At 39.6% G+C, this 21,053-nt stretch overlaps 1 protein-coding gene and 1 long non-coding RNA gene across 3 annotated transcripts in view; one reads left to right on the forward strand and one right to left on the reverse strand.

Moving 5' to 3' along the window:
• LOC112486841 (uncharacterized) overlaps positions 1-3,641 on the forward strand; it is a 29,766-nt gene extending 26,125 nt beyond the window's left edge. Inside the window, exon 3 of the long non-coding RNA XR_003049387.1 lies at positions 235-3,641. This is a non-coding gene — a long non-coding RNA (uncharacterized LOC112486841). The remainder of the gene's footprint in view (positions 1-234) is intronic.
• Positions 1-21,053, reverse strand: part of msrab (methionine sulfoxide reductase Ab) — a 73,652-nt gene that overhangs the window by 29,281 nt on the left and 23,318 nt on the right. Inside the window, exons 5-7 of one of the 2 annotated variants that reach the window (XM_017035606.2) lie at positions 15,312-15,418; positions 5,142-5,324; positions 3,701-4,282 (exon numbers count right to left, since the gene is read on the reverse strand). In XM_017035606.2, the coding sequence (XP_016891095.1) occupies positions 5,148-5,324; positions 15,312-15,418 (284 nt within the window). In that variant the 3' untranslated portion in view covers positions 3,701-4,282; positions 5,142-5,147. Of the gene's footprint in view, positions 1-3,700; positions 4,283-5,141; positions 5,325-15,311; positions 15,419-21,053 lie in introns of those variants that run through there. The other variant, XM_025054497.1, reaches the window with a different exon arrangement.

The following is a 21,053-nucleotide window of genomic DNA, read 5'->3' on the forward strand; positions in this document are numbered from 1 at the left end:
CCAACCAGTCACTATTCCCAGCAGAAAGAAGAATAAGCTCCTGACAATCTTTTCTTTAAAGAATGTATTTGTGTGCAGGATGTGCACAATTATCAATTTATTGTTTTAAAAAGCAAACTTTGTGACGGAGGATATATTTCAGTGTGCACGGCTGAGAGAATTCTCTGACTGTTTGCAGATCTACTGTATTTGAAAAGCCCTTATCTCTCTATCTTCCTCTCGCTCTCTGTGCAGATTTCAAGGGTCAATCTGTGCTGCCGGACAACTGACCTTGAGTGAAACCAGTACGCAAGGGCACCAGGGTTCACGCTCTACCCCCAACTCTCCCCCAGGCCGCAGATGCACTGACCCAGACAAGGCTGCACTTCTCTGGGCAGCACAGAGACATTGCTGTGCTCCGGTTCCTGGAGCCATGATGCTCTGATTGAGACCCTGCGTCCATGCAGGAACCAGAGGGAGGGGAGGGAAGAGAGGGCAGAGCTGGGGAGGGTACGCAAACACATCTGGCATCTGTAGGAAAAAAAAAAACCCTGAACACAACTCCCATATCATGTGAGAAAAGTATGCACCATACAGGAAGGCAAAGTCGGCTTCGTCCGCTTTAAAGATGCCGGAGATCTGTGATATTTAAGAAGGAAATAAAAACGTGGGAACTTTTTACATCTCAAATTACACTCAAAAACTTTACTACTGGAAATACAGGGGATACAGTTAGAGAGTTGTCATGACGAGGAAGTGAAGCACAACAGAGTCATTAAGCAACACGACATAACAGAGATCTATACTGTATATCTCACTTTGGCTAAACTTGGACATGAATTCTTTAAAGTCTTATAAAGCGAGGGCTACAGCAGTGGTTTCCCACCTTTTTTGGCTTGTGACCATATTTTGACATCACACATTTCTAGCGACCTCCGAGACATTTTTGTTTTAGGCATGTCACAGCAGCTGTCAATCAAGATGAACCAGCTCAGATATTTTCTATATGCTGCATTTTCTTTGAACTTGATTCATGTTCACGAGAGAGAGGAAATAGAGTTGTTAAAGATGTTTAAAATTTTAAAAAGAATGATAATTGGTGTAAAACATATTTTTATCAATAATGCTTTTTCTAAAATTACTAGACATTTACATCGACACCATTTGAATACCAGCTGGCCCTACTTGGGGTCTTGACCCTAAGGTTGAAAAACACAGGTACAGTGTAAATAAGACAAAAACTGCCGAGACATCTGACCAACGTCTCAACCTAAAAATATGACACGTAGACTTTTTATACCCACTGTAAACATCTGCAGAAGTTACACACGGCCGTAGACATACAGAACTTCATTTCTGTTTCTGCTACAGTGCAGATAACTAATTACAGGAGGAGCGGGACAAGAAGACACACCACGTCTCCAGCTGGGAGGACAGCACCAGAGGATACCACTCTGCTGTTGCTCTATTTTTAAAGCGCACCGAACAATGCTACGTTGGTGTCTCACAAAAAAATACAAAAAACAAATTGTTTTCGCTGCATCTTAAGAAGAATAACACAAAGCTGCTTTCAGTGGCCCAATGGTATAGTACAGTATATACACATACAGTGTAAGATGTATTGGAGCTGTCACTGGGGAAGAAAAATGAAAAGCTGTGAAAGGAGGACACAACAGAGAACAGATCAGAGTGCACGAAATCTGTGTGGGTGCACGTCTCTGCAAGGTGTCTTTTAGGAGGGTTTGTTTCTGTTGCGTGGGCGATACCTGCTGCATTAGGCAGCGGTACAGGGCCAACACAGAGTGGTTGTATGTGTCTGCGTTGGTGTGTGTGTTTGTGTGTGTGTGTGAACATATTTGGGTATAAGTGCAGAACACTTTTGATAAACACAGCACCTCCCTGTTTCATAGAAATCCTGAACCACATCACACGTTTCTATAACTCTAACGTTCCCTATGTTCATGAGTATGTTGACAGACTAGTCTCTAATATCTCAGATGAATATGAGACAAACAGTATTTCATAAAAGGTGCAAGTTGGAGCACAGGGTCCAAACCTTTAGTGGGGCAATATCTGGTAATGATATAAACTTATGGGGCAAATGCTCCTGCTGTGCCAAAAAAACAAAACAAAAGAGTGGGGTCAACAAATACACAAAAGATACCTGGAAGATAGATTATTTTTAAATTGGGTGATAAATAAATTAATATATTAATTTTATTATATTGTCTATTTAAACAACACAAATATAAATAGCTGACTGATAACAAAAGTTTGACCCAAAAAAGTACAAAATCACAGAAAAAGGCTAGACTTTAAAAAAACAACTAAAATGTTAATAAATAAATAGCCAACCAAAGGAGCTGAAAAAAGCCAAGAACATATTCACAAGTAGTGGCAAAGGTTGATTTACCTGAAAGACAGATGTTAAATGTTAACCAAATAAAACTAAACACAGTATAACGTGACTAAACATTAGAACATGTAAACGTTAAGTCAAAACAGATAAATGTACAGCCCAAACGTAGCAAAAATGAAACTAGCTAAAATAGCTAATAGCTAATAAATAGCTAGCCCAAAATAGATAATTCTTAAGTCAATTACCCATCAGTTAAGAAAACACTTACTTTGTTAGTCAGAATGCAGTCAAAAGATATTCAAAAATGTATTAAATTAGTTGCTAGGTATTAGGCCACAAAGAGCTAAACATTAGGAAAAACAAAATTGAATGAGACAAAGTTTCAAAACAACTTAGTGTAATACTCAAATCTGACCAGCAGGAGTACATTTTGATTTCTAAGATACAGAATATAATAACATGGAGAAGCCAATTATATGGCCCCAGGCCTTATTCTTGGACATGTCCTGTTCATTTCAACCATAGTTCAGTAAAAAGGATTTACAGACCTCTGTCTCCATTATAGCAGAACCCCTCTGAGCTACATGAGTATAAAAGCATTTTCTTTGTACATCTTTGCACTGGATGAAACTGTAGCCATTGAATTGAAGGGTCCTCTCATGTACGCATGCATACACAAACACTGAAGCAGAACAAGCCTCAATGCAGGACTAGTATGCCCACCGGACCTACACTATTGTTTGCTGAGGGGCCTTTAGTGGCTCCACAGCTGGTAACAAAGAGTTCATATCTCACAGCAGAGCTTCCTACTGACCTGAGATCAGTCACAAAGAAAAGACAGGGCCGCTCAGAGGAACATGTTGACTATTTTACTGCACTTACTCTGTCACAACAGGAATGTTGATGCAGAAGTCTGACCTCGGGTCCAATCATGGCCACAATTACCTGAGGGTTTGATTAGAGTTCAGGCCAGCTTTGATTATTAGCTTATTTAGCCATATCTAGCCCACAGTTTTACCATCTTTGGCCGACCTGGAGTACTTAAGTCAATGTCTTGGATACATTTCTTGCCTATTTTTTATTTAGATGATACGGACTGATGCTACTTTGAGCTAAGTTTATTAAATAATTGTCAAATGCACTGTCCTAGCATTCAATTATTATACATTTATTTATAAAGTCTTGCGATCACCTAAGGTATACATAGTTCGCTTTTCCTAAACTGTCTCAGGCTACATTTATGCTAGTTTTATGCATGTACTTAATTTTGTTTGAACAAATACATTGCTAATTTTAATACGGATTTACCAACCATTACGACAGTAATTTTAATACGGATTTACCAACCATTTGGAAACAGTTTATTTAGCTGTTTTGACCCTAAGCTTAAGTTCTCTTTATCAATTTTCTGTACTAATGTTATGCTATTTTTTGCTAGCAGGAAGTTAGTACTATGATGGTAAATAGGAACAAATTCCTAGTCATCCTTTAGGTAATTTAGACTTTCAATCATCAATCATTTCAACGTTAAAAACAAGTTAAGTCATTTTTAGCTCGAGCCTGGGTTTGGTTTAGGACTTAGTGTCATGGGAGGCGTTAGCTCTCAGGTGTTGAATGAAACAAAACCCAGCTGTTATATGTCTTTTGTGTTTCAAGCCATCAGGAAATAAAAATCACTTCATGAAAAGCTTATCTTTTCATGCACATGTCAAAAACAACAGCCTGCAAAAAATGACAGCAGGTCTAGAAAACAGCTAGCTGACACAACCACACACCGCTCAACGCGGTTCCATCAAGCAAGCCACAACTTTACACATGACACACATACACACAGAGAGACACACGCACACGCACACACTGCACGCAGGCACATGCAAAAATATCTGTCCCAATATTAAAATAGGCCCTCAGAGGTTGCACCTGCACCTGTGCCCCGGTCCACACCTACACACAGGTGTCAGGATGTGACACACACACACACACAGACACAGACACAGAGAGAAAGAGAGACAGAAGAGAGGGAGGGGGAAAACAAGAGCGTGGTGAATCACACAACTGCGGTCGACCAAAAAGCTTTTTTTTTTTTTCACTCCAGATATAATCTCCATGTTTTGGAGTCAAAACTTCACGTTATTTTCATATCTGAGTGCCTTTAAAGGTTTTTGTTTCATGTGTTTCATTGTAATGAAAGCTGATTCTGTAAACGACGGGTTCTGTGTGACATATAATTATATGATGTTAAATGGGACTTTTATTCATAATTATAGGCTGGGTGGGAGTAATGTGAGAGTTTAAGTGAGCTTCATATTGCACACATGAGTGGCTGGAGTGTGTCATTTACATTCAGTGTGAGTAGTTTCTGAATGTGTGTCTGTTTGCCACAATGACTCATATTAGCCTGTCCCTTACCTACTGTTATCAAACTGAAAAAAAGAGCTCAGCTTCAATAAACATCATGATGAATAAAATACAAATACAATGTGTCCTAAATACGTATCGTCTGAAGTCTGTCAGTGTTCCAGCAAATATGAGAATTACTGACAATAAACTCTATCAAACTGATGCTTTTATGTTCTTACGTTGCTATGTCGACTTTAACGTGTTTCGCGGCTTCAGTGATTTAGTGATAAATGGCACCACCTGGCGGACGCAAAGATACGGCGACACATATGTATGTGTACTATATATATTGAATACATACCACACATATTTTGCTCTATGTTACTGTATGTCACAAAGAAAATAATCAACAGGGTTGACGTGTATAAATAAACAAATATGCCATAAACTGATTTAGTTTCACCTTTTCCTATGAGGCTTCTGTCGTTCTGGCTCCAACGGGACACTTGACACCAGTACCTTTCACAGCACAATGGCGGATAGGAACTTTCTTCAAGTACTGCTGGTGAAAGTCCTCAGCGTAGAAGAAGTGCTGGCCTTCAAGGATTTCCGTAGTGATGCGGCCGTAGCCACTTTTATCCAACTCCTAGGAATATTAAAAGGAAACATTAAAATAAAGACCACTCATGTGCTCATTAATAACAGCAGGTATTCATTTAAATCAATCAATTTTCAATTCGATTTATGTAAAACAATTCCAAATTCTTCACTGTTATTTCTACATAAGAAAAGACTCTGGGGGGCTCCACTGGGGTTCTGCAGGGGGTAAAATATTCTGTTGATTAAAAAAGTATTCAATATTTTTAAATGATTATTTTTTTAATGTTTAAAATACTAAAAGTCATTTCTTTGCCGGTTAAATAAAGATTCAAGTACACAACTCAAAGACAGACTTTAGGTTTTACTGCAATTGTTTTTTCCTTGAAATGCAGTTTGTATTTTCCTGTCTGGAATCTGCTTCATGATCCTATACAGTACATCTCTCAGTAGAAAACTGGAATGCTCCTGCTCTGCACCTAGAACTCCAGGTGATGGCGTGACAGAAGAAAGAAACACATATATATTCATATACTGCACTGTCTCTGTAGTGTAGCTTGTCTCATTGGCCCTCGGTGGGACATAGCATAAAAGAATACAGGCACTCTTTTAAGAACTCCTTCAGATACTTTTACTCTTTCAGACTTTCCTCTAAACGTCTCCAGGAGGAGGCATCAAACACAGCAGAAGAGCAGCTAACCCTGGATCACTGTAGGTGTAAAGACCTGACAGATATATCAAAGGTTTCCTTGCTGTGCCCAGTGGTTTCCTCTGTATAATAATACAAACACTCAATCCTCTGTAGATGAATGCTCCAGAGAGCTGACAGCACAACATGCTGGAGTTGCTCTGAGGACGTTCTGTGGGCAACAAATAGGTTGCACGTAGCTCACTGAAGGTCTGAACAGTGGGTACCTGAGGTGTGTTCTGGCAGAGAGCAGTAGAATCACAATAAACACGTGTATTATTTAACTAAGCCCTGGTTCAACCTGCCAAAACAATCCTCTGAAAACTGATGCTAACAATGCTATGGCTTAGCTTGAACTTTAGCTTTTCAAATCTTCAAACTGCTACTTTCTTTATTCAAGCTGTGACATTCACATACGCAACAACAACATTTAGCTCTAATGTCAACGTTGCAGCTGTTTCACAGTCAACATTCTTTAGAATTTTGGAAATTCTTCTCTTTTTTTTTAAACTGTCATTTGGATAGTTTCTAGTAATTAATGCATTACATACATTTACCTTGAGTTTTTTCCTTACAAACAATGAGTTTTGACTAGAACAAAGCCCATGAAACTTAATAACGGGTTTGTGTGACTTAAAGAAGCATGGTTACATATTTACCACTTAAATGAAGCATATATATTTTAGATAAACAACCGGTGGCACGCTGTGTCCAAAATGTTACGTAAAACAAGGACATCGTGTTAGGGAACGGAAAGGGGTAATGTGTCCTTTTGTCCACATGAAGGCAGTATGATACCAGCTGTGTCTGTGTGTGCCTTAGCTGGGGGTGATGCAGTGGAGTCAGTAAATCAAAACCGTGTCCCACACAGAGGCAGAGGCAGCAGCTGACCTCTAAGTCCTCAGCGGCTGCTGCTACGGTGTAGAGGACTCTGGTTCCCCCGCAGGAAGGAACCAGTGTCCACGAAGCACAGCATGATGTGGTGAAGCCCGGAACACGGAGCAGCAAATGTACTACACTGACTGACACATTAGGCTGTATAAAAACAGTCACACAGACCTTCTGCTGGTGTATATTAGAAAGCCCACAGACAGTGTGCACCTCATGGCCTAATTAGTCATCATAAGAAAACTATTGTAGCAGCGAAGCCTCCAGGGCTTGGAGCGCTTCACGTGACACAAACACACAACCAGGAAAAAGGTCTGCCATTCAAATCTGGTATACACTGTACTCCCCCGCACCACTCCCCTCACTCTCCACCCTGCTCCCTACAGCAGCAGTCACAACATGGCGGCCATTTTAGATCTATAAATCAGAATGCACGGCGTCACGCCGCTGTGTATAACCTTACGTGGCTTTGCTCTCTCTGTTTCGCTCCCACACTACTGCAGCAGCAGCAGCAGCAGCAGCAGCAGCAGTGATAGAACGAAGGGAGGATTTGTGGAGGGTAAAATGGCTAAGATGAAGAGGGCAAATTAAAAAAAAAAACAACAACCTTAAGACGAGTGTTGGCATGAATGGAGTGAAACTGAAGGAAATGTACCAGGGGTACATGCATTATTCAATAAGGATGTTCAGCTTTTCAGTTGGGGACATAATTGTGAAAACAAAATTCTTGATTTTTTCTATATATGCCAGCTCCTTTTACACCGAGACAGCAGCGATAATGTTTTTTTGGGGGGAAGCTAATGGTCTTCTTTTTAGCCTCACAAAAGCCCTAAAATAACTGGTTCAAAAATGATCCTGAAAGTCAGTGTTTCACCCTATTCCAAAAACTCTGACGTTAACACTGAAGTTTTTTCTTTCACATTTACAATCCATATGAAAACTCAGTTAAGAGTTTGAGCTGTCACTTGTCAGAAAATCCTTGCAAAAAGAAAAAAAAAAAAAACGTAGGACTGTGAAAAGGAATTGTTGATGCTCACAAAAAGAAGGACATGCAAGGTTATTAAGACATTCTCAAGATGAGAGACAAACGTTACCAAGACGTTCAAAGAGAACCACATTTTTACTGAGGAAAACTGACAAAAGTGCCAAACAAGGGGTGTGAAATTCACTAGAAAATAAAAGAAAAAGAAACATGCGTCTAAAGACTGAAAAATAACATTCAGGATATAAAACAAAACTGATAGAATCTTGCCCAAGAACGCAGTGTGAGGTTAAAAACCAAGACAAACATCACTTCTGCTTCAAGTCAGACTGAAGTCCGTTTGGACAACATGGAAAAGGGCAAACACAGACACGAAAAATACTGTTTCTGGTCAACGTGACAAAAATAAAACTCTGCCTGTAGTTTGTTTGAGATAGGAAGAGAGAGCGATGTGGCATTAGGAAAACACAGAGGTGGGAGAATACTGATGTGGAGAGGCTTCACTGCATCTGGAACTGACACTCTGGTAAAAGGGGAGGAAATTAAAGGGATTATTATGAGATTTTAGGGCCACACGATGGATGAGTGGTCAGTGCCCCTGCCTAAAAGTTTGTCCACTCTAAACTGACCGTAACTATGAATGTACGGCTGTGAATAATTGTTTACCCTGTGATGGTCTGGAGGACTGTCCAGGGTGTAACACTGTCCTCGCTGGACTGCTGGGATTGGCTCTACCTCCCCCATTCCTCCCCCATTCCCAAAACCCACAACTGATAAGGCGATAGAAGATGAACAATTGTAAAAAAAAAAAAATAGAAGAACTTTTATCCCTTACTTTATGATACAAATTAAGCTGATGTCCTCCTGAAATCCCGTGTTTGTGTTTGAATGTGTGTGTGTGTATTTTGACTTTCTTTTTTCTTTCTTCTTGCCTGTCGAAAAGTCTTCCCTGTCAAAGACATGGCTGAATGACTTCATCCCTCTCTTTTTTTCACCCTCTCTTTCTCCCATGTGAACACAGACGATGTATTCCTGCTTCCAACTTGTCCCTGCTCTCCAGCCAAGCGAGAGAGAGAGAGAGAGAAAGAGAGAGAGAGAGAGAGAGAGAGGGTGAAGGCCCCTCTTACCATGACCATCACCACAGACTCGACCCTGGAACACAAATAGGATGTGACACACAGAAAGAGGGGATGGAGGAGGTGGAGAAGGCAGGGTAGAAGTGTGCGCTCACTCCTCCTCCTTAATGTGTGTTTTACCTACAGTTATAACAGGGCCAACGACTGCAGAGTGGAGGGGAAGGAATACAGACTTTGTGACACCCGATGACTCACAGTGACGACGTCTGAAGACTAACGTGACCTCAATTCTGCCATTTACGCAGTCACGCACTGCTGCACTTCTCATAATGCTGTATGATTTGCTGGTTTAACATGTTTTCTCACCTCTGTCACTGCAGTTTTCTCCCCAATTGCAGTGATTATCCAAAATCGACTTTTTCGTAACTAGAAAAGTTAAGATTTAAAACATCAAGCAGAAATGGGACACGCAATATTAAAACATAGGAATAAAACAACACTTTTTGAGTATTAGGGCCGTTGGTATAAATGGTAGGTTTGAATAAGAAGCAGCTCAATTCTTTATCCAGCAAAGAAACAGAGAAACTGTAGTGGAAAATAGAAGAATCTAAATGTTTACAAAAAATGGCCCCTAAGAAACTTAAATCATCTTACACCTGGTCAAAAGTTTGGTTTAATGGAATCTTAATTATATAAATAAGGTCAACTTACCTAAAATATAGGAATCTTAATTATATAAATAAGGTCAACCTACCTAAAATATAGATATATATATATATTGCTAAATATATTGAGTGTCAAAGCTATCTATATATTTTATTTGTTGGTTTTCAAATGCAGGACTGGTAGGGTGAGGGCTAAAGTTAATACATATGTAAGGAAAAAAATGTTTAAGGTGGGTTAAAAATCAGGCAAAAAAAATACAGAAAAAAATAGAGAAAAGTTAACAAAGAGTTTTTAAAAAGGGACCAAAATCCAACCTTAAATTCAAATATAACTCCAAAAGCAAAACACTAACATTAGACTTAACATAGTTTAAAATAATGTACGGACAGGCAGAAATATAGACACAACCTAAGGCTACTAAATTAGATAAAAAGTAGTAACAAAGACAGGTAAATTACTTGTAACTACTTATTAAAACTATGTCAAAATAGTTACTGAGGAATCAGAGAGGGCTGAGATATTTCCAGCTGAGACATAGGTCTGGAATAGCAAAAAAAAAAATCATTCATCATAAAGAATAAAAAAACGATTAGGCAAAAAGGTGAAACAAAGCCAAAACATGGATATTCTAGCTGAGCTGTTGCAAAAACATTTCAAATATGTCGTTAGTCAAAACTAGCCATAGATTAAAGCAAGCTGAAATGTAGACAGAAAATATGATCAGAAAAAGTCAAAACAGCCTTAATCAAAGCAGAAGTAGCAATGTCACCCAAAAAGATACACAAAAAGCCCTGAACCAGTAAAGTTTGTAGTGGTTAAACAAAAACTGAATAATTAAAGAGCAGAATTGAAAGAATGTAATATGTGAGAGCTAAACAGCTGCAACTGCAGATCTGACTTTCCAAAATAAAACACGTGAGCTTCAGGCTCAGTTACAGAAGCTGCTGATGCCAACGCTTGTTTTCAAGAAGCTCAGGGCTTCTCCTCAAGACACTCCTCTTGTCCTGGATGATACTCGTGTTTTTTTTTTTTTTTTAACCACCCATCATCCAAACCCCTGCATTTCCCCTCCACCCCCCTTTTTAAAGCTCATTAAGTGAGGATGCCTTATCAGAGGACACACTCAGCCTCCAAGGCCCGACACACGTGTATGTGTGAGACACACAGACTAAATATTCAAGCTGGACTGATAAAACCTATTGTTCCATACATGCACCAACACACACACGCACACACAAACACTCTCTCTGAACCCGTTCTCTCGGTTTTTTTCGCTCCTCCAAATCCAACCAATCTCTGACCCACCCCCACCCTCCGCTTAATCAACTCCCAACTCCCATTCTTTTCTCACCCCCACTCAGCTCTGTAGAGACATATTTTAGCAGAGAAAAAGGGGTAAAAGAGAAAGTGAGTGAGAGATGGGGTAGACAGAAGGAGAGGAAAGAGATGCTCTCCTCCTCCTCCTCCTCCTCCTCCTCCTCTCTGCTCCTCGCTGCCACAGAGGCTCGGCTACAGAAGCCTTTGATGTTCTGCAAATTTCAAATTTCATTATAGCGAACTCCCCTCTCCTCCTCACCCCTCCTCCCTGCTCCCTCTCTTTCCAGCGCTTAAACAAGCTTTTCTGCCTTGCCTTGCCTCCCCCCTGTCCCACCCTGCCTCCCCTCCATCTCCAGTGCTGAAGTTAAGAAACTGAAAGCCCTGCAGAAGAGACTCTTGGTTTGGGTTAATTATTCATCGTGCCGCATGGATGTGCCAAACCTATGTCTGTGAGTGTGTTCCTATGTCAAGTCAGTGAATGTGCACATGTGAATCGTTGGTTGCCACCTTGGCAAAACCAGAGTCATGGGTTCACGCAGATATTTCTTTTGGAGATAATCGACTCCTTTTATTCCCCTCTTGTGCAGCCCTAACGGAGCCCTTTCTGAAACCCTTACCAGAAACACTTAACCCAACTACAATTCACATTCTCATCCTAAATTTTACCAGAGCCCAGAAATGACATGTTTGCCTCATTAGGAACAAAGTGTTGGTCCCCAGTAGGACTACGGGTCCTAAAAACATCAATAATGGTGCCAGAAATAACCCTACTGCATATAGGTAACAAAACGAGCACACACACACACCCACGCACACACACAGAGACGGGATGAACACATACACGATCCCAGGGGCTCAGACAGGCCTCGAAAACCCTGCCTCAAATGTTCACACCAGATGTTCTTAAGAACTCAGCGTTAATAAAGCATAGCGGCCATTTCGGGACAGCAGGCGGCCATTTTGGTTTGGAGTTTGTCAGTTACTCTAGGAGCATAAAGAGTCTAGTAGCACATTTGGACTATTCAAAGCCACTGTACCCAGACATGACCCAGATTTATGAGTAGAAAGGTCACCACCCTGCATATTGGAACAGAGAAGTTCCTACAATCAAAGCCAAGATGGCTGCCAGTGGTAAAAAGAAATGTGGTTTTTACTGTAATTTTTTTCTCATTCAGGTCTATTGTATACAAATTGAAGAAGAGTCCTTCTTGTTTCCCAGTGTTGGCAACTGTAAACAAATGCTTGCAGGGCAGATAGGGGGCAGTATGGGGGGGAGTGCAGGCGGGATGGCAAAAGGGAGCTGTTCAATTAAAATGGTGCCGTTAAATTATCCTAGAAATGGCTAAAACGGGTGAGTTTTTAAGACGTTTTCTCAAAAATTATAACATAAAAGGAAAATATGAATAAAGAAATGGTGGAAATTTAAGCCAAGAAGGCAAAAAACTCTTTAGATTTTTTACAAGGTAAAAAAGAAGAGAAATTACCTAAAAAAAAGTATGCGTGGCAAGATATAAGTTAGCCAGATATCCCTGAATTTTTTAAGATTAAGTTAAGATTTTCTCTTAAATTGTACTTAGCACAAAGGAACAATGGAAATAAATTACATAATTAAATTTTAAACATAAAATGAAATCTAACAAAATAGACTGTGTATATATATATGTGTATATAAGAACCTAGATAAGTTATCTAACAAAATAGACTGTGTATATATATGTATGTAAGAACCTAGATAAGTCCTAGCATAAAAACTAAATTGAACCAAACCTTACGTTAAAATAGCAACACGGTAATAAAAAAAAGTTTTTAATTTCCACTCCAGACTTTTGTTAGACTCAGCATGTATGAAGCAAAACGGCCATTTCACAGGAAGCTGCCATTTTGGTTCAGTGTGTGTGTGTCAGCTGCTTTAGGACAGAATGTGTCCCAGCGGCCTCCAGAAGAAACTGAGGTACCACTGAAGTCGCTGACAGATCAGTGGTGTCAGCAAAGCTGCTGGGAAAAAGGAAGGACTGTGGGAAGGGAGGATGGAAGAAAGGGAGGAATAATCCTGGACACTCTCTTCTGGATATACTGGATTCAAACTGTAAAAATGATATTTTTGCTTCAGTTTTGCGCTAGAAAACTAAATGAACCCTCCGCTTGTTTTCTTGTTTACACCCGTTTTATTTGCATATTTATGCAGCAGTGAAATCATGTAATTTTTCTTGGCATTTCTTAATGTTTGTAGCTCGCAGCAAACACTTGCAAATGAATGCTTAAAATAGAATGTCAGCGTTTGGGGAATTGAATAACCACATGCAGTATTTGGCACAGTATGAGCTTCTTCCTGTTTAAAAAAAAGAACAATAACAGTATAAATAAATCAGGATACAATGACTTTTAAAATGACTGTGTTTTTTCCCTGTTGCCATAATTAAGCTGTTACAGGTTCGACTCATTCTGTCAACAAGGTTTACAAGGTCAGGGAAAGATTGCGAGACTCTAATTTACGGAGAAAATGGATGAGATGATGTTAACAGTGTGTAGAAGAAATATGTAAATTTGAACACCAAATTGGTTCGGCAGACACAGGGAGGGCGAGGTGAGATTGTTATGTCAACTGTTTTCAATGTCAGGAGATTTGAAAGGAAATAAAAAAGTTTTTCCTCCTGTTTTTGAAGTAAATAAGTTAATATATTCTGACAACAAATCCAGCTGTATTCAGGATGTATCCATTTCATCTCTGTGTGCGTGTGTGTTTCTGGTGCAGCTATACCGGTGAGGACATTTTTTGGGGGTGAAGTTCTAGTGAATGAAAGTGAATGAGAGCATATAATAAGGATTAAGATGAACCATATATTTGTAATTGAGGTTAGGATGTGAGTTGTCTATATGAAGTGCTCACAAAACACAAAAAACTGTGTGTGTGTGTGTGTCGGTTGATAACCTGTCAGTCATTGCTCTTTGATCTGATTTCCACCACTCTCTTTAACTCCCCCCTCTCTCCCTCCTCCATCTTCCTGCTCCCAGCTGCCACTTCGCTCTGACCTCTAACCCAAGCCCAAGGCCAAGGTTGGGATGTTGCTGTCATGGCAACATGGGCAGAGGTGCCTGTGACATCTGACCCCCGGTCTCCTAAGTTACCATGACAATGATAATTTTCTGCCCTTTGCCCCCCCCACCAGCTTGTCCATGAATGCTGTTTAAAGAGAGGGCAGGGACATTAGTTCAGCAAACTGACGGAGGGATCAACGGCTGGATGGATGGATGGATAGATGGACCCACAGATGGATGGAGGACAAAGGCAGGACGCGTGTGCCACTGAAGGACAGGGGTGTAGAAATGAGTTTTGATGACCTGTGGACCCTCTTTCTCTCTACTGTTCAAAGACAGGGTGTAGAGATTAGGTGGAGATGAAGATCAACAGCAGAGGAGGTTTGTTTAACTAAACACAGGCTAAGGCTGAGAGGTCGCCACTACACACACGGGTTTATTATTCAAATCACTGTGACAACAAACACACACACGCACAAGCTCTGCCCAGTGTAACGGCAAAAATAAAAAAAAAATTCAGCAATTTTTAGACAGACATAAGGCAATATTAAAAACATTTTTGTCACCTTTGGCTCAATTTTAGCTTTTTTCAGTACGACCAATTTTAGTCTTTTTTTCATATTTTTACTTAAGAACTAACCACTAGCTTTTTCTGAGATATTTTTGTAAAAATGTAGCAAATTAGCTACTATTGTGGTTAATTTTAACTACATCCCTGGCCAAATTAGCCTAAAAACTAACAATATTTATGGCAAAATGTTAGTCAATGATACGATAATATTTACTTGTAAACACTTAAGAATATGATATTGTGATTATCTTTAACCTTAGGATCATTTCTAGGTCAATTTTTTTGGGGGAAATTTGCATAATTTATTGAACTTTTTCAATTTTTTTCTGTTAGGCTATTTTTGAGTTAAACTGTTGGATATCTTTGCCATATGTCTAGCTGAACTTTGTCCTTATGTTTTACACTTCACACCCTTGTTATACCGGTAGCTAATTCTTAGCTGTTTGGGCATTTTCTACCCATTTGTACGTTGTTTTTTTTCGGCCTATATTGTCAGATTTGTAACTGACAGAGGAGATGAAACAGAAGCTGTAGGGGAACATCAGTGGAGCACCCCTCTCTGTAGGGTCAGGTGACATTAGCTTAGGTAGCAGGTTGTTATTCATTGCAGGGACAGATTGCTTTGATGCGTGATCATAAATGAGACCACGTGTGCCCCAATCATCTTTGAATCCACTGTCTGTGATCAAGCCACTGAGGACGCACTGGGAGCCTTCTGATCTCTACTTAATAGGCGTTATCCCATCACTGAGGACAAGTGTTAATACCTGGTCTAAACAGGTTTGGTGTGATGTTGAGTAGGGGGAATGTACCTGCTGGTAGACCACTTTACTCTTCACTGCAAGCTCCAGCTGGGTGGAGTTTGATGTGTAAATGGCTGAACGATACTGTGTGCCACGGTCGTTCATTTGCCTCATACCTGTGTGAAAACAACACACACACACACACACAAAGACGCAGGTAAAAGAATGGTAATGACTGGATCAAACACAGTTTTCACAGTCATGTCATCATCCGGCATCTTTTAGTGATGATGCTTTTAATACATTCAAAGAACAGATTCAGGTTTTTATTAAAGAGGCTTAAAATCTGTTGGTGTACAGACTGGAGTGTTGATAGTCAGGTGAATTATTTTCCTTTGTTCTTTACACTGTCAAAATTTTCATCAGCTTTACATCAGTGTATATGGCACAGGTCTGGGCTGAGTGTACCTGGGTTGGAACATCGAGCAGCTGCCATTACTGTTCAGATCCTACAATACAGTAAAGGTTTTTGTATCCACAGCCATCAAACCTCAAACGGTCTCCACCCTTTAAAAAGACCTGTTAGTTTTTGTTTAACCAGCACAGTGTTGTTCTTTTCTTTGAATCCCTTCAGTCTTGTCTCCGAGTGCATGCTTTCCACTAAAGTTTATCTCTGAATCATTAACACCAGCTTAGCTTATCTTGACAACAGACTTTCCCCTCATCCCCAACACTGTCCCTTTGGTCAAATTCAACTTCAAGGCAACAACATTTCCAATCAAACAGATTCCAAAGATTAGTGGTATATTTAAAGGGCTAGTGTGTAGGAAATCAGGGTTGTGTTGGTAAACACAGTATGTACCTGGTCTTTGCACCCAGTCATCCTGCGCCAAACGCAGGCCTGCCATATGCACTACAAGGACTGGATTTGTATTCAGCGGCTCTGTTTAAACGCTGAAGCAGCTGTAGATGTATTGCATCGCAGCTGTGCATAAACAGAGCCTAAGTTGGAGTTGGCAACAACACAGCAGAACGGGACAAGAAAACTTGCAAAGAAATTACACCTAAATAATACAATACAACTTCAGGGTTCAAACACTTATTTTTAGAAACATTGTTAATCTGTGATCTTATCCTGGACCCTAACTTTTTTTCTTTGAATTTTGACTAAAGAGAACATTCTTAACAGCCAATAATCTGAATTATTTTTCAAAAATAAACATTTCCATCAAGATTAGAGCCCACCGACTTGGAGAAGGGGTTCCTACAACTTTCAATGAAACAGAGCAAAAAGATTGCCCTTGTCATGAATGAATAAATTGTTAATGCTCTGCACTCACACATATACTGTAGCACTGTTCAAGTCTATGGTTAATGCATTACTACATTATCACAGTTTCTGTTCCCCACCCTCCTTCCACCCCCTCACTGCAGGTACAGCTTGAGAGACACTGAGACACACCAGGAGACCAGGATATTCTAGGAACAAACCAACACAAAACCATAAACAACTGACCCACCGCCCACACCACGTTCTGTAAACTACTTTTTGTTAAGAATTATTTTTCCTGTAGTTATTTTTTTAAGTGAAATAATAATAAAAAAAATGCAGTTTTTACGAGTAGTAAGTAAATATTTGAGCCAACAGGTATTCAATATTTATTGGTTTACAGCCAGATCAGAAACGTGTTATGGATGTATTGGTATCAACACACACGACCTGTAACACAAGACATTGTTTGACTCTGTTTCCTGCTCTAAAACCTGCTACTAAAGATATTTACGACCTCCTGGCGACAAAAACTCTCTTGTCGGTCTTTTACGTTGCTGCTGACATACAGTAGTGTAGCTGATGTCTGTTTGGCTGGCTCACACACTCACATTGAACTGAACAATGTGTGTTCCTTTAGTGAAATTAGCTGGCTGCTGGGGCTGAAAATGTGGCTAATGGGAGTACTGAAAATGAGTCAAAACGTCAACCTTTTTATTTGAGGCATAAAATGACAGTAAAGGAACCAGTCGACCAATCAGTATAGAAGCTGACATTGAATAAAAACAGAAAAATAATCCAAAGAAAAGGGGGACAAAAAACATTCAAGGAGAACCCTTTAATACATGTCCCTGTTACTTGCGGTCACTGAGTGCTGACAGAAAGAAAACAAAAGAGAGCTTCTCATCTTAAACCGAGAATGTTGTTTTACTCTTGTTTTCAAATGCAGTGTAACTATTAAAATTAAAATACTGAAACAAAAAGACAATTCTTGTTGGCTTTTAATCTCTCAAAATAAGATTTCAAAGGTTATGCAACATGAAACAAGTTCCATACAAGACACCAGTGTAAAGTCATGTTTGGAATTTGGAATTTAAATCTAAGATTTATTGTGTATTTGCAGTGTAAACCACCCACTGCAGCATCATCTCAGCCTGTCCTGTTGTAACTAACCACTAACTCATACATTGTGACATTCATATCAAATCAACAATAATGTACCCGCACATTCAACTGATAATCAAGAATATTCAAATATTTGGAGTTTGTTGCACACCATTGGGAAATGGAACAGGGACACAAGCTGTTGTTCACAAATGCTGCATATTTTTAGTAGAGTTTTCCCTAGAATTTAGAACATATTTGTCGTATCTGTTTGTGACAAATGTGTTCTTTTTTTTTAACAAATATTCCCTCATTTAAATTAATCAACTCTTTCATTCGTGCCTCCACCTCTAAATCCTCCCTCCCTTCCTCCATCTCTGCAGTGCTGGATATAGGCCATCTTTGCTCCCAGCGCTGTTGTTCAGTGAAGAGGCTAATGGTGGCCGACTCCATCAAAGGCCAACAAGCCACTCCACCATTGGCTGTTTACCAGAGCCTTTACTGCCATTGGCTAGATAGCAGGTGTAGCTGTGCTGTTCCCTCTGACCTTACCTGCTGCTGACCTCAAGGTTCCCAACACACAAACACACACATACAAACACGTTTACACACCCAAGCAAAATTACACACTCACAAATTATGCATAATAATTATGATTATTACAGAACTTGTCATCTATCAAACTAATGATTTTCCCTTCTTTAATTTGATTAAATCCACTTTACTGCAAAATAATTAATCTTTCAGATGGCAATGAGAAGTCAGAGCTATAATATCATGGAAAAAAAAGCAGTGATTTTTTTTAACATGACAGAGACGCACTTTTAAGATGTGAAATATCCCAATCAGAAGACAAAAGATAACTGCTTGTTTCCAAACCACTGCCTCTCAGTTTAAAGGATCCTTCAGCATCACACGATTTATTATCAAAATATTCACACCATCCACAACACTAATGTTGCTTTTGATTTTTAACACAAGCACTGAATTTTCCTTCATAAGTATACAATGCGCAAAGGACGACAACAGCAACCATCCAAAAACTCTCTCCCCTTTGCCTACATCCCTGTCGCTCCATTTTTAACAGCCCCCATCGTTATTTTCTCCATCCATCAAAGGCGGCAGTAATTATTAATGAGAGCCTCCCTGTTCCCTCTGCATTATGCATGAGAGCCTCGCCTCTGAAAGCACAGGCTAATGGAAGGTGGGACATTAAGGGGAGGGGCGATGAGTCACGCCCATGCACACACGCCGCCTCCTGGGGGTCATCGACCTACACCCACAAGAGGCAAAAATATTAATTAATTGCTCCAACCCGTAAATCAGCAAATTAGAAAGTGACAGCCTTTAACACAAAAGGAGGTAAAAAAAAAAAAAAATCTGACAAAGTAGGAGAGTAGGAGGGCACCGTCTGGCAAGAGTCAGGGGGCTTGATAACATTTAACCCAGGGAACTTTTATATAAAACTGCACTTAAATGAATAAACTGAAAAAAATCCTCTGAAAAATCATGCAAGTCATTTACAGAAACATGACATCTGCTGAAAACTGCCTCCTCTCCATGGTCCATGTGTCTAAGGTGGTGGAAAAACAGAACTGTGAAAATTTGGGGGCATTTTAATGCCCTCCTAAAACATATAGTTCAGTTCTGTAAAGCATCTCTCATGTCATCTGTCCTATAATGTCAATGTAATGGATAATTCAAATATCACAGGTTTTTAGCTTTTGATGGCTATGGGGGCAAATATGTGAAGCTTAGTAAAGAATTAGCTGAAGACTGCCAAATGATTTTCATGATGGCAAATATTAGGCTGACTTACAGCCAAGGTAACTAAATATGGACAAAGACAAAACAAGAAGCTGAAGATTAGCAAGAAAAGAGCCAAATATTAGCCATAGGACACCCCGAACCTGTAGCAAGAAAAGAGCCAAATATTAGCCACACCCCGAACCTTTACAATAAACATCCTAGAAATAGCTAAAAGTTAGCCACTGTTAGTGTTTTTTGGAACACACCATTTTCATGTTCATTCATTTTGTAGTGGTAATTTGATAAATCTGATGACAACTTCACCCTGAGGATGGACATTATTCATACACTGTAGTGAAGAAAGATTGAGAAAACTTTAAGCCTATGCCATTTTTAACATTGGCTTATCAACAGGAAATTAATTACAAGGTGTGTGGCTAAACGTCTTTTGCATGCTGTAGGTATTTCTTTGCGTTTTCATGGTCAAAGTTTTGCATGTCTTTGAAATTTTTGTGAATGACAATGTCTGACTTTGCACCATGTTATAAACACAAAAAGGGCAGCAGTGGCAGAGTGTGATGTCATTGTGCAAATTTGTTCAGACAAATGCATCTGTGGAATCGTAAAACAAGCAACATAACGAAATCAAGGGATTGGACCATCGAGAGCCTGTTCCTGATTCCCAGACCTAGTTACCAGTGGCAGAAAACTAAAACTGTACCAATAATTGACACGCCACTGAGTGTGTGTCGCACTCTTCAACCTTTAAATGGAGTCTTGCCTTCAGTCTGAGTGTCTTCACTCATCTTTTACCCTCTACAGGAGCTGACATCAGCGGAAGCCTTTTCCATCTCTTCTCTTCTGTCACTCTTTGCTCACAACTCTGGTATCACACGTGACTTAAATAGATGGGAAAACAAAAACAAGATCTCAAGGGAGGAAAAATAAAATCATTACAAAGACAAGTGAATAAACATTTCAGCAGCCAGACTGTTGTCAGTGTGTCTGCAATTAAGGAATGTTCCCTAGTAATTGGTGACTTTTCGCATTCTTCAGTGTGGACCAAAAAAGTAAATGTGAATTTGGTGCTGCTGCAGTTGGTAGAGCAAACCAATTAGACTGCAGCAGAGAGAGCACTAATGAACAAACTAATGGAGTTTCTTTTCGTTGTCTTTTACTTTTTTGGTTCCACTGCAGTCTCTTCTTGATAAAAAAAAAACCAACATCAACTACTTCAGGTCAGGAGGCGTTTTTTCCCCGTTAAAACGAGCAGCTTTCGTCATTTCTTCATTGTCATTCAAGTACAGTGTGTGTGCGTGTGTATGTGGGATAGTGGTGAGGATTATGCAGCGCCCTGTCGTCCCAATACCACTGTTTTCGTGCCAGCAGAGCCCTCTCTTTCCTCCTCTCTCCTCCTCTCTCAGCTGCTATTTTTGCCCTGTTCTTATGTAAGCTCCTCCTGACGGGCTGGAGACAGAGGCAGAGTACGGAGCTGGGATGGTGAGAGCATCCCACCACACACACACATTGTGTGTGTATGCATGTATGTATATATATATATATATATACATACACATATATATAAATATATACATACACATATATATAGATATATACATATATACATACATATATATACATATATATATACATATATATATATATATATATATATATATATATATATA

This window comes from Cynoglossus semilaevis, chromosome 1 (assembly GCF_000523025.1).
Source record: "Cynoglossus semilaevis isolate Cse_v1.0 chromosome 1, Cse_v1.0, whole genome shotgun sequence".
NCBI lineage: Eukaryota > Metazoa > Chordata > Actinopteri > Pleuronectiformes > Cynoglossidae > Cynoglossus > Cynoglossus semilaevis.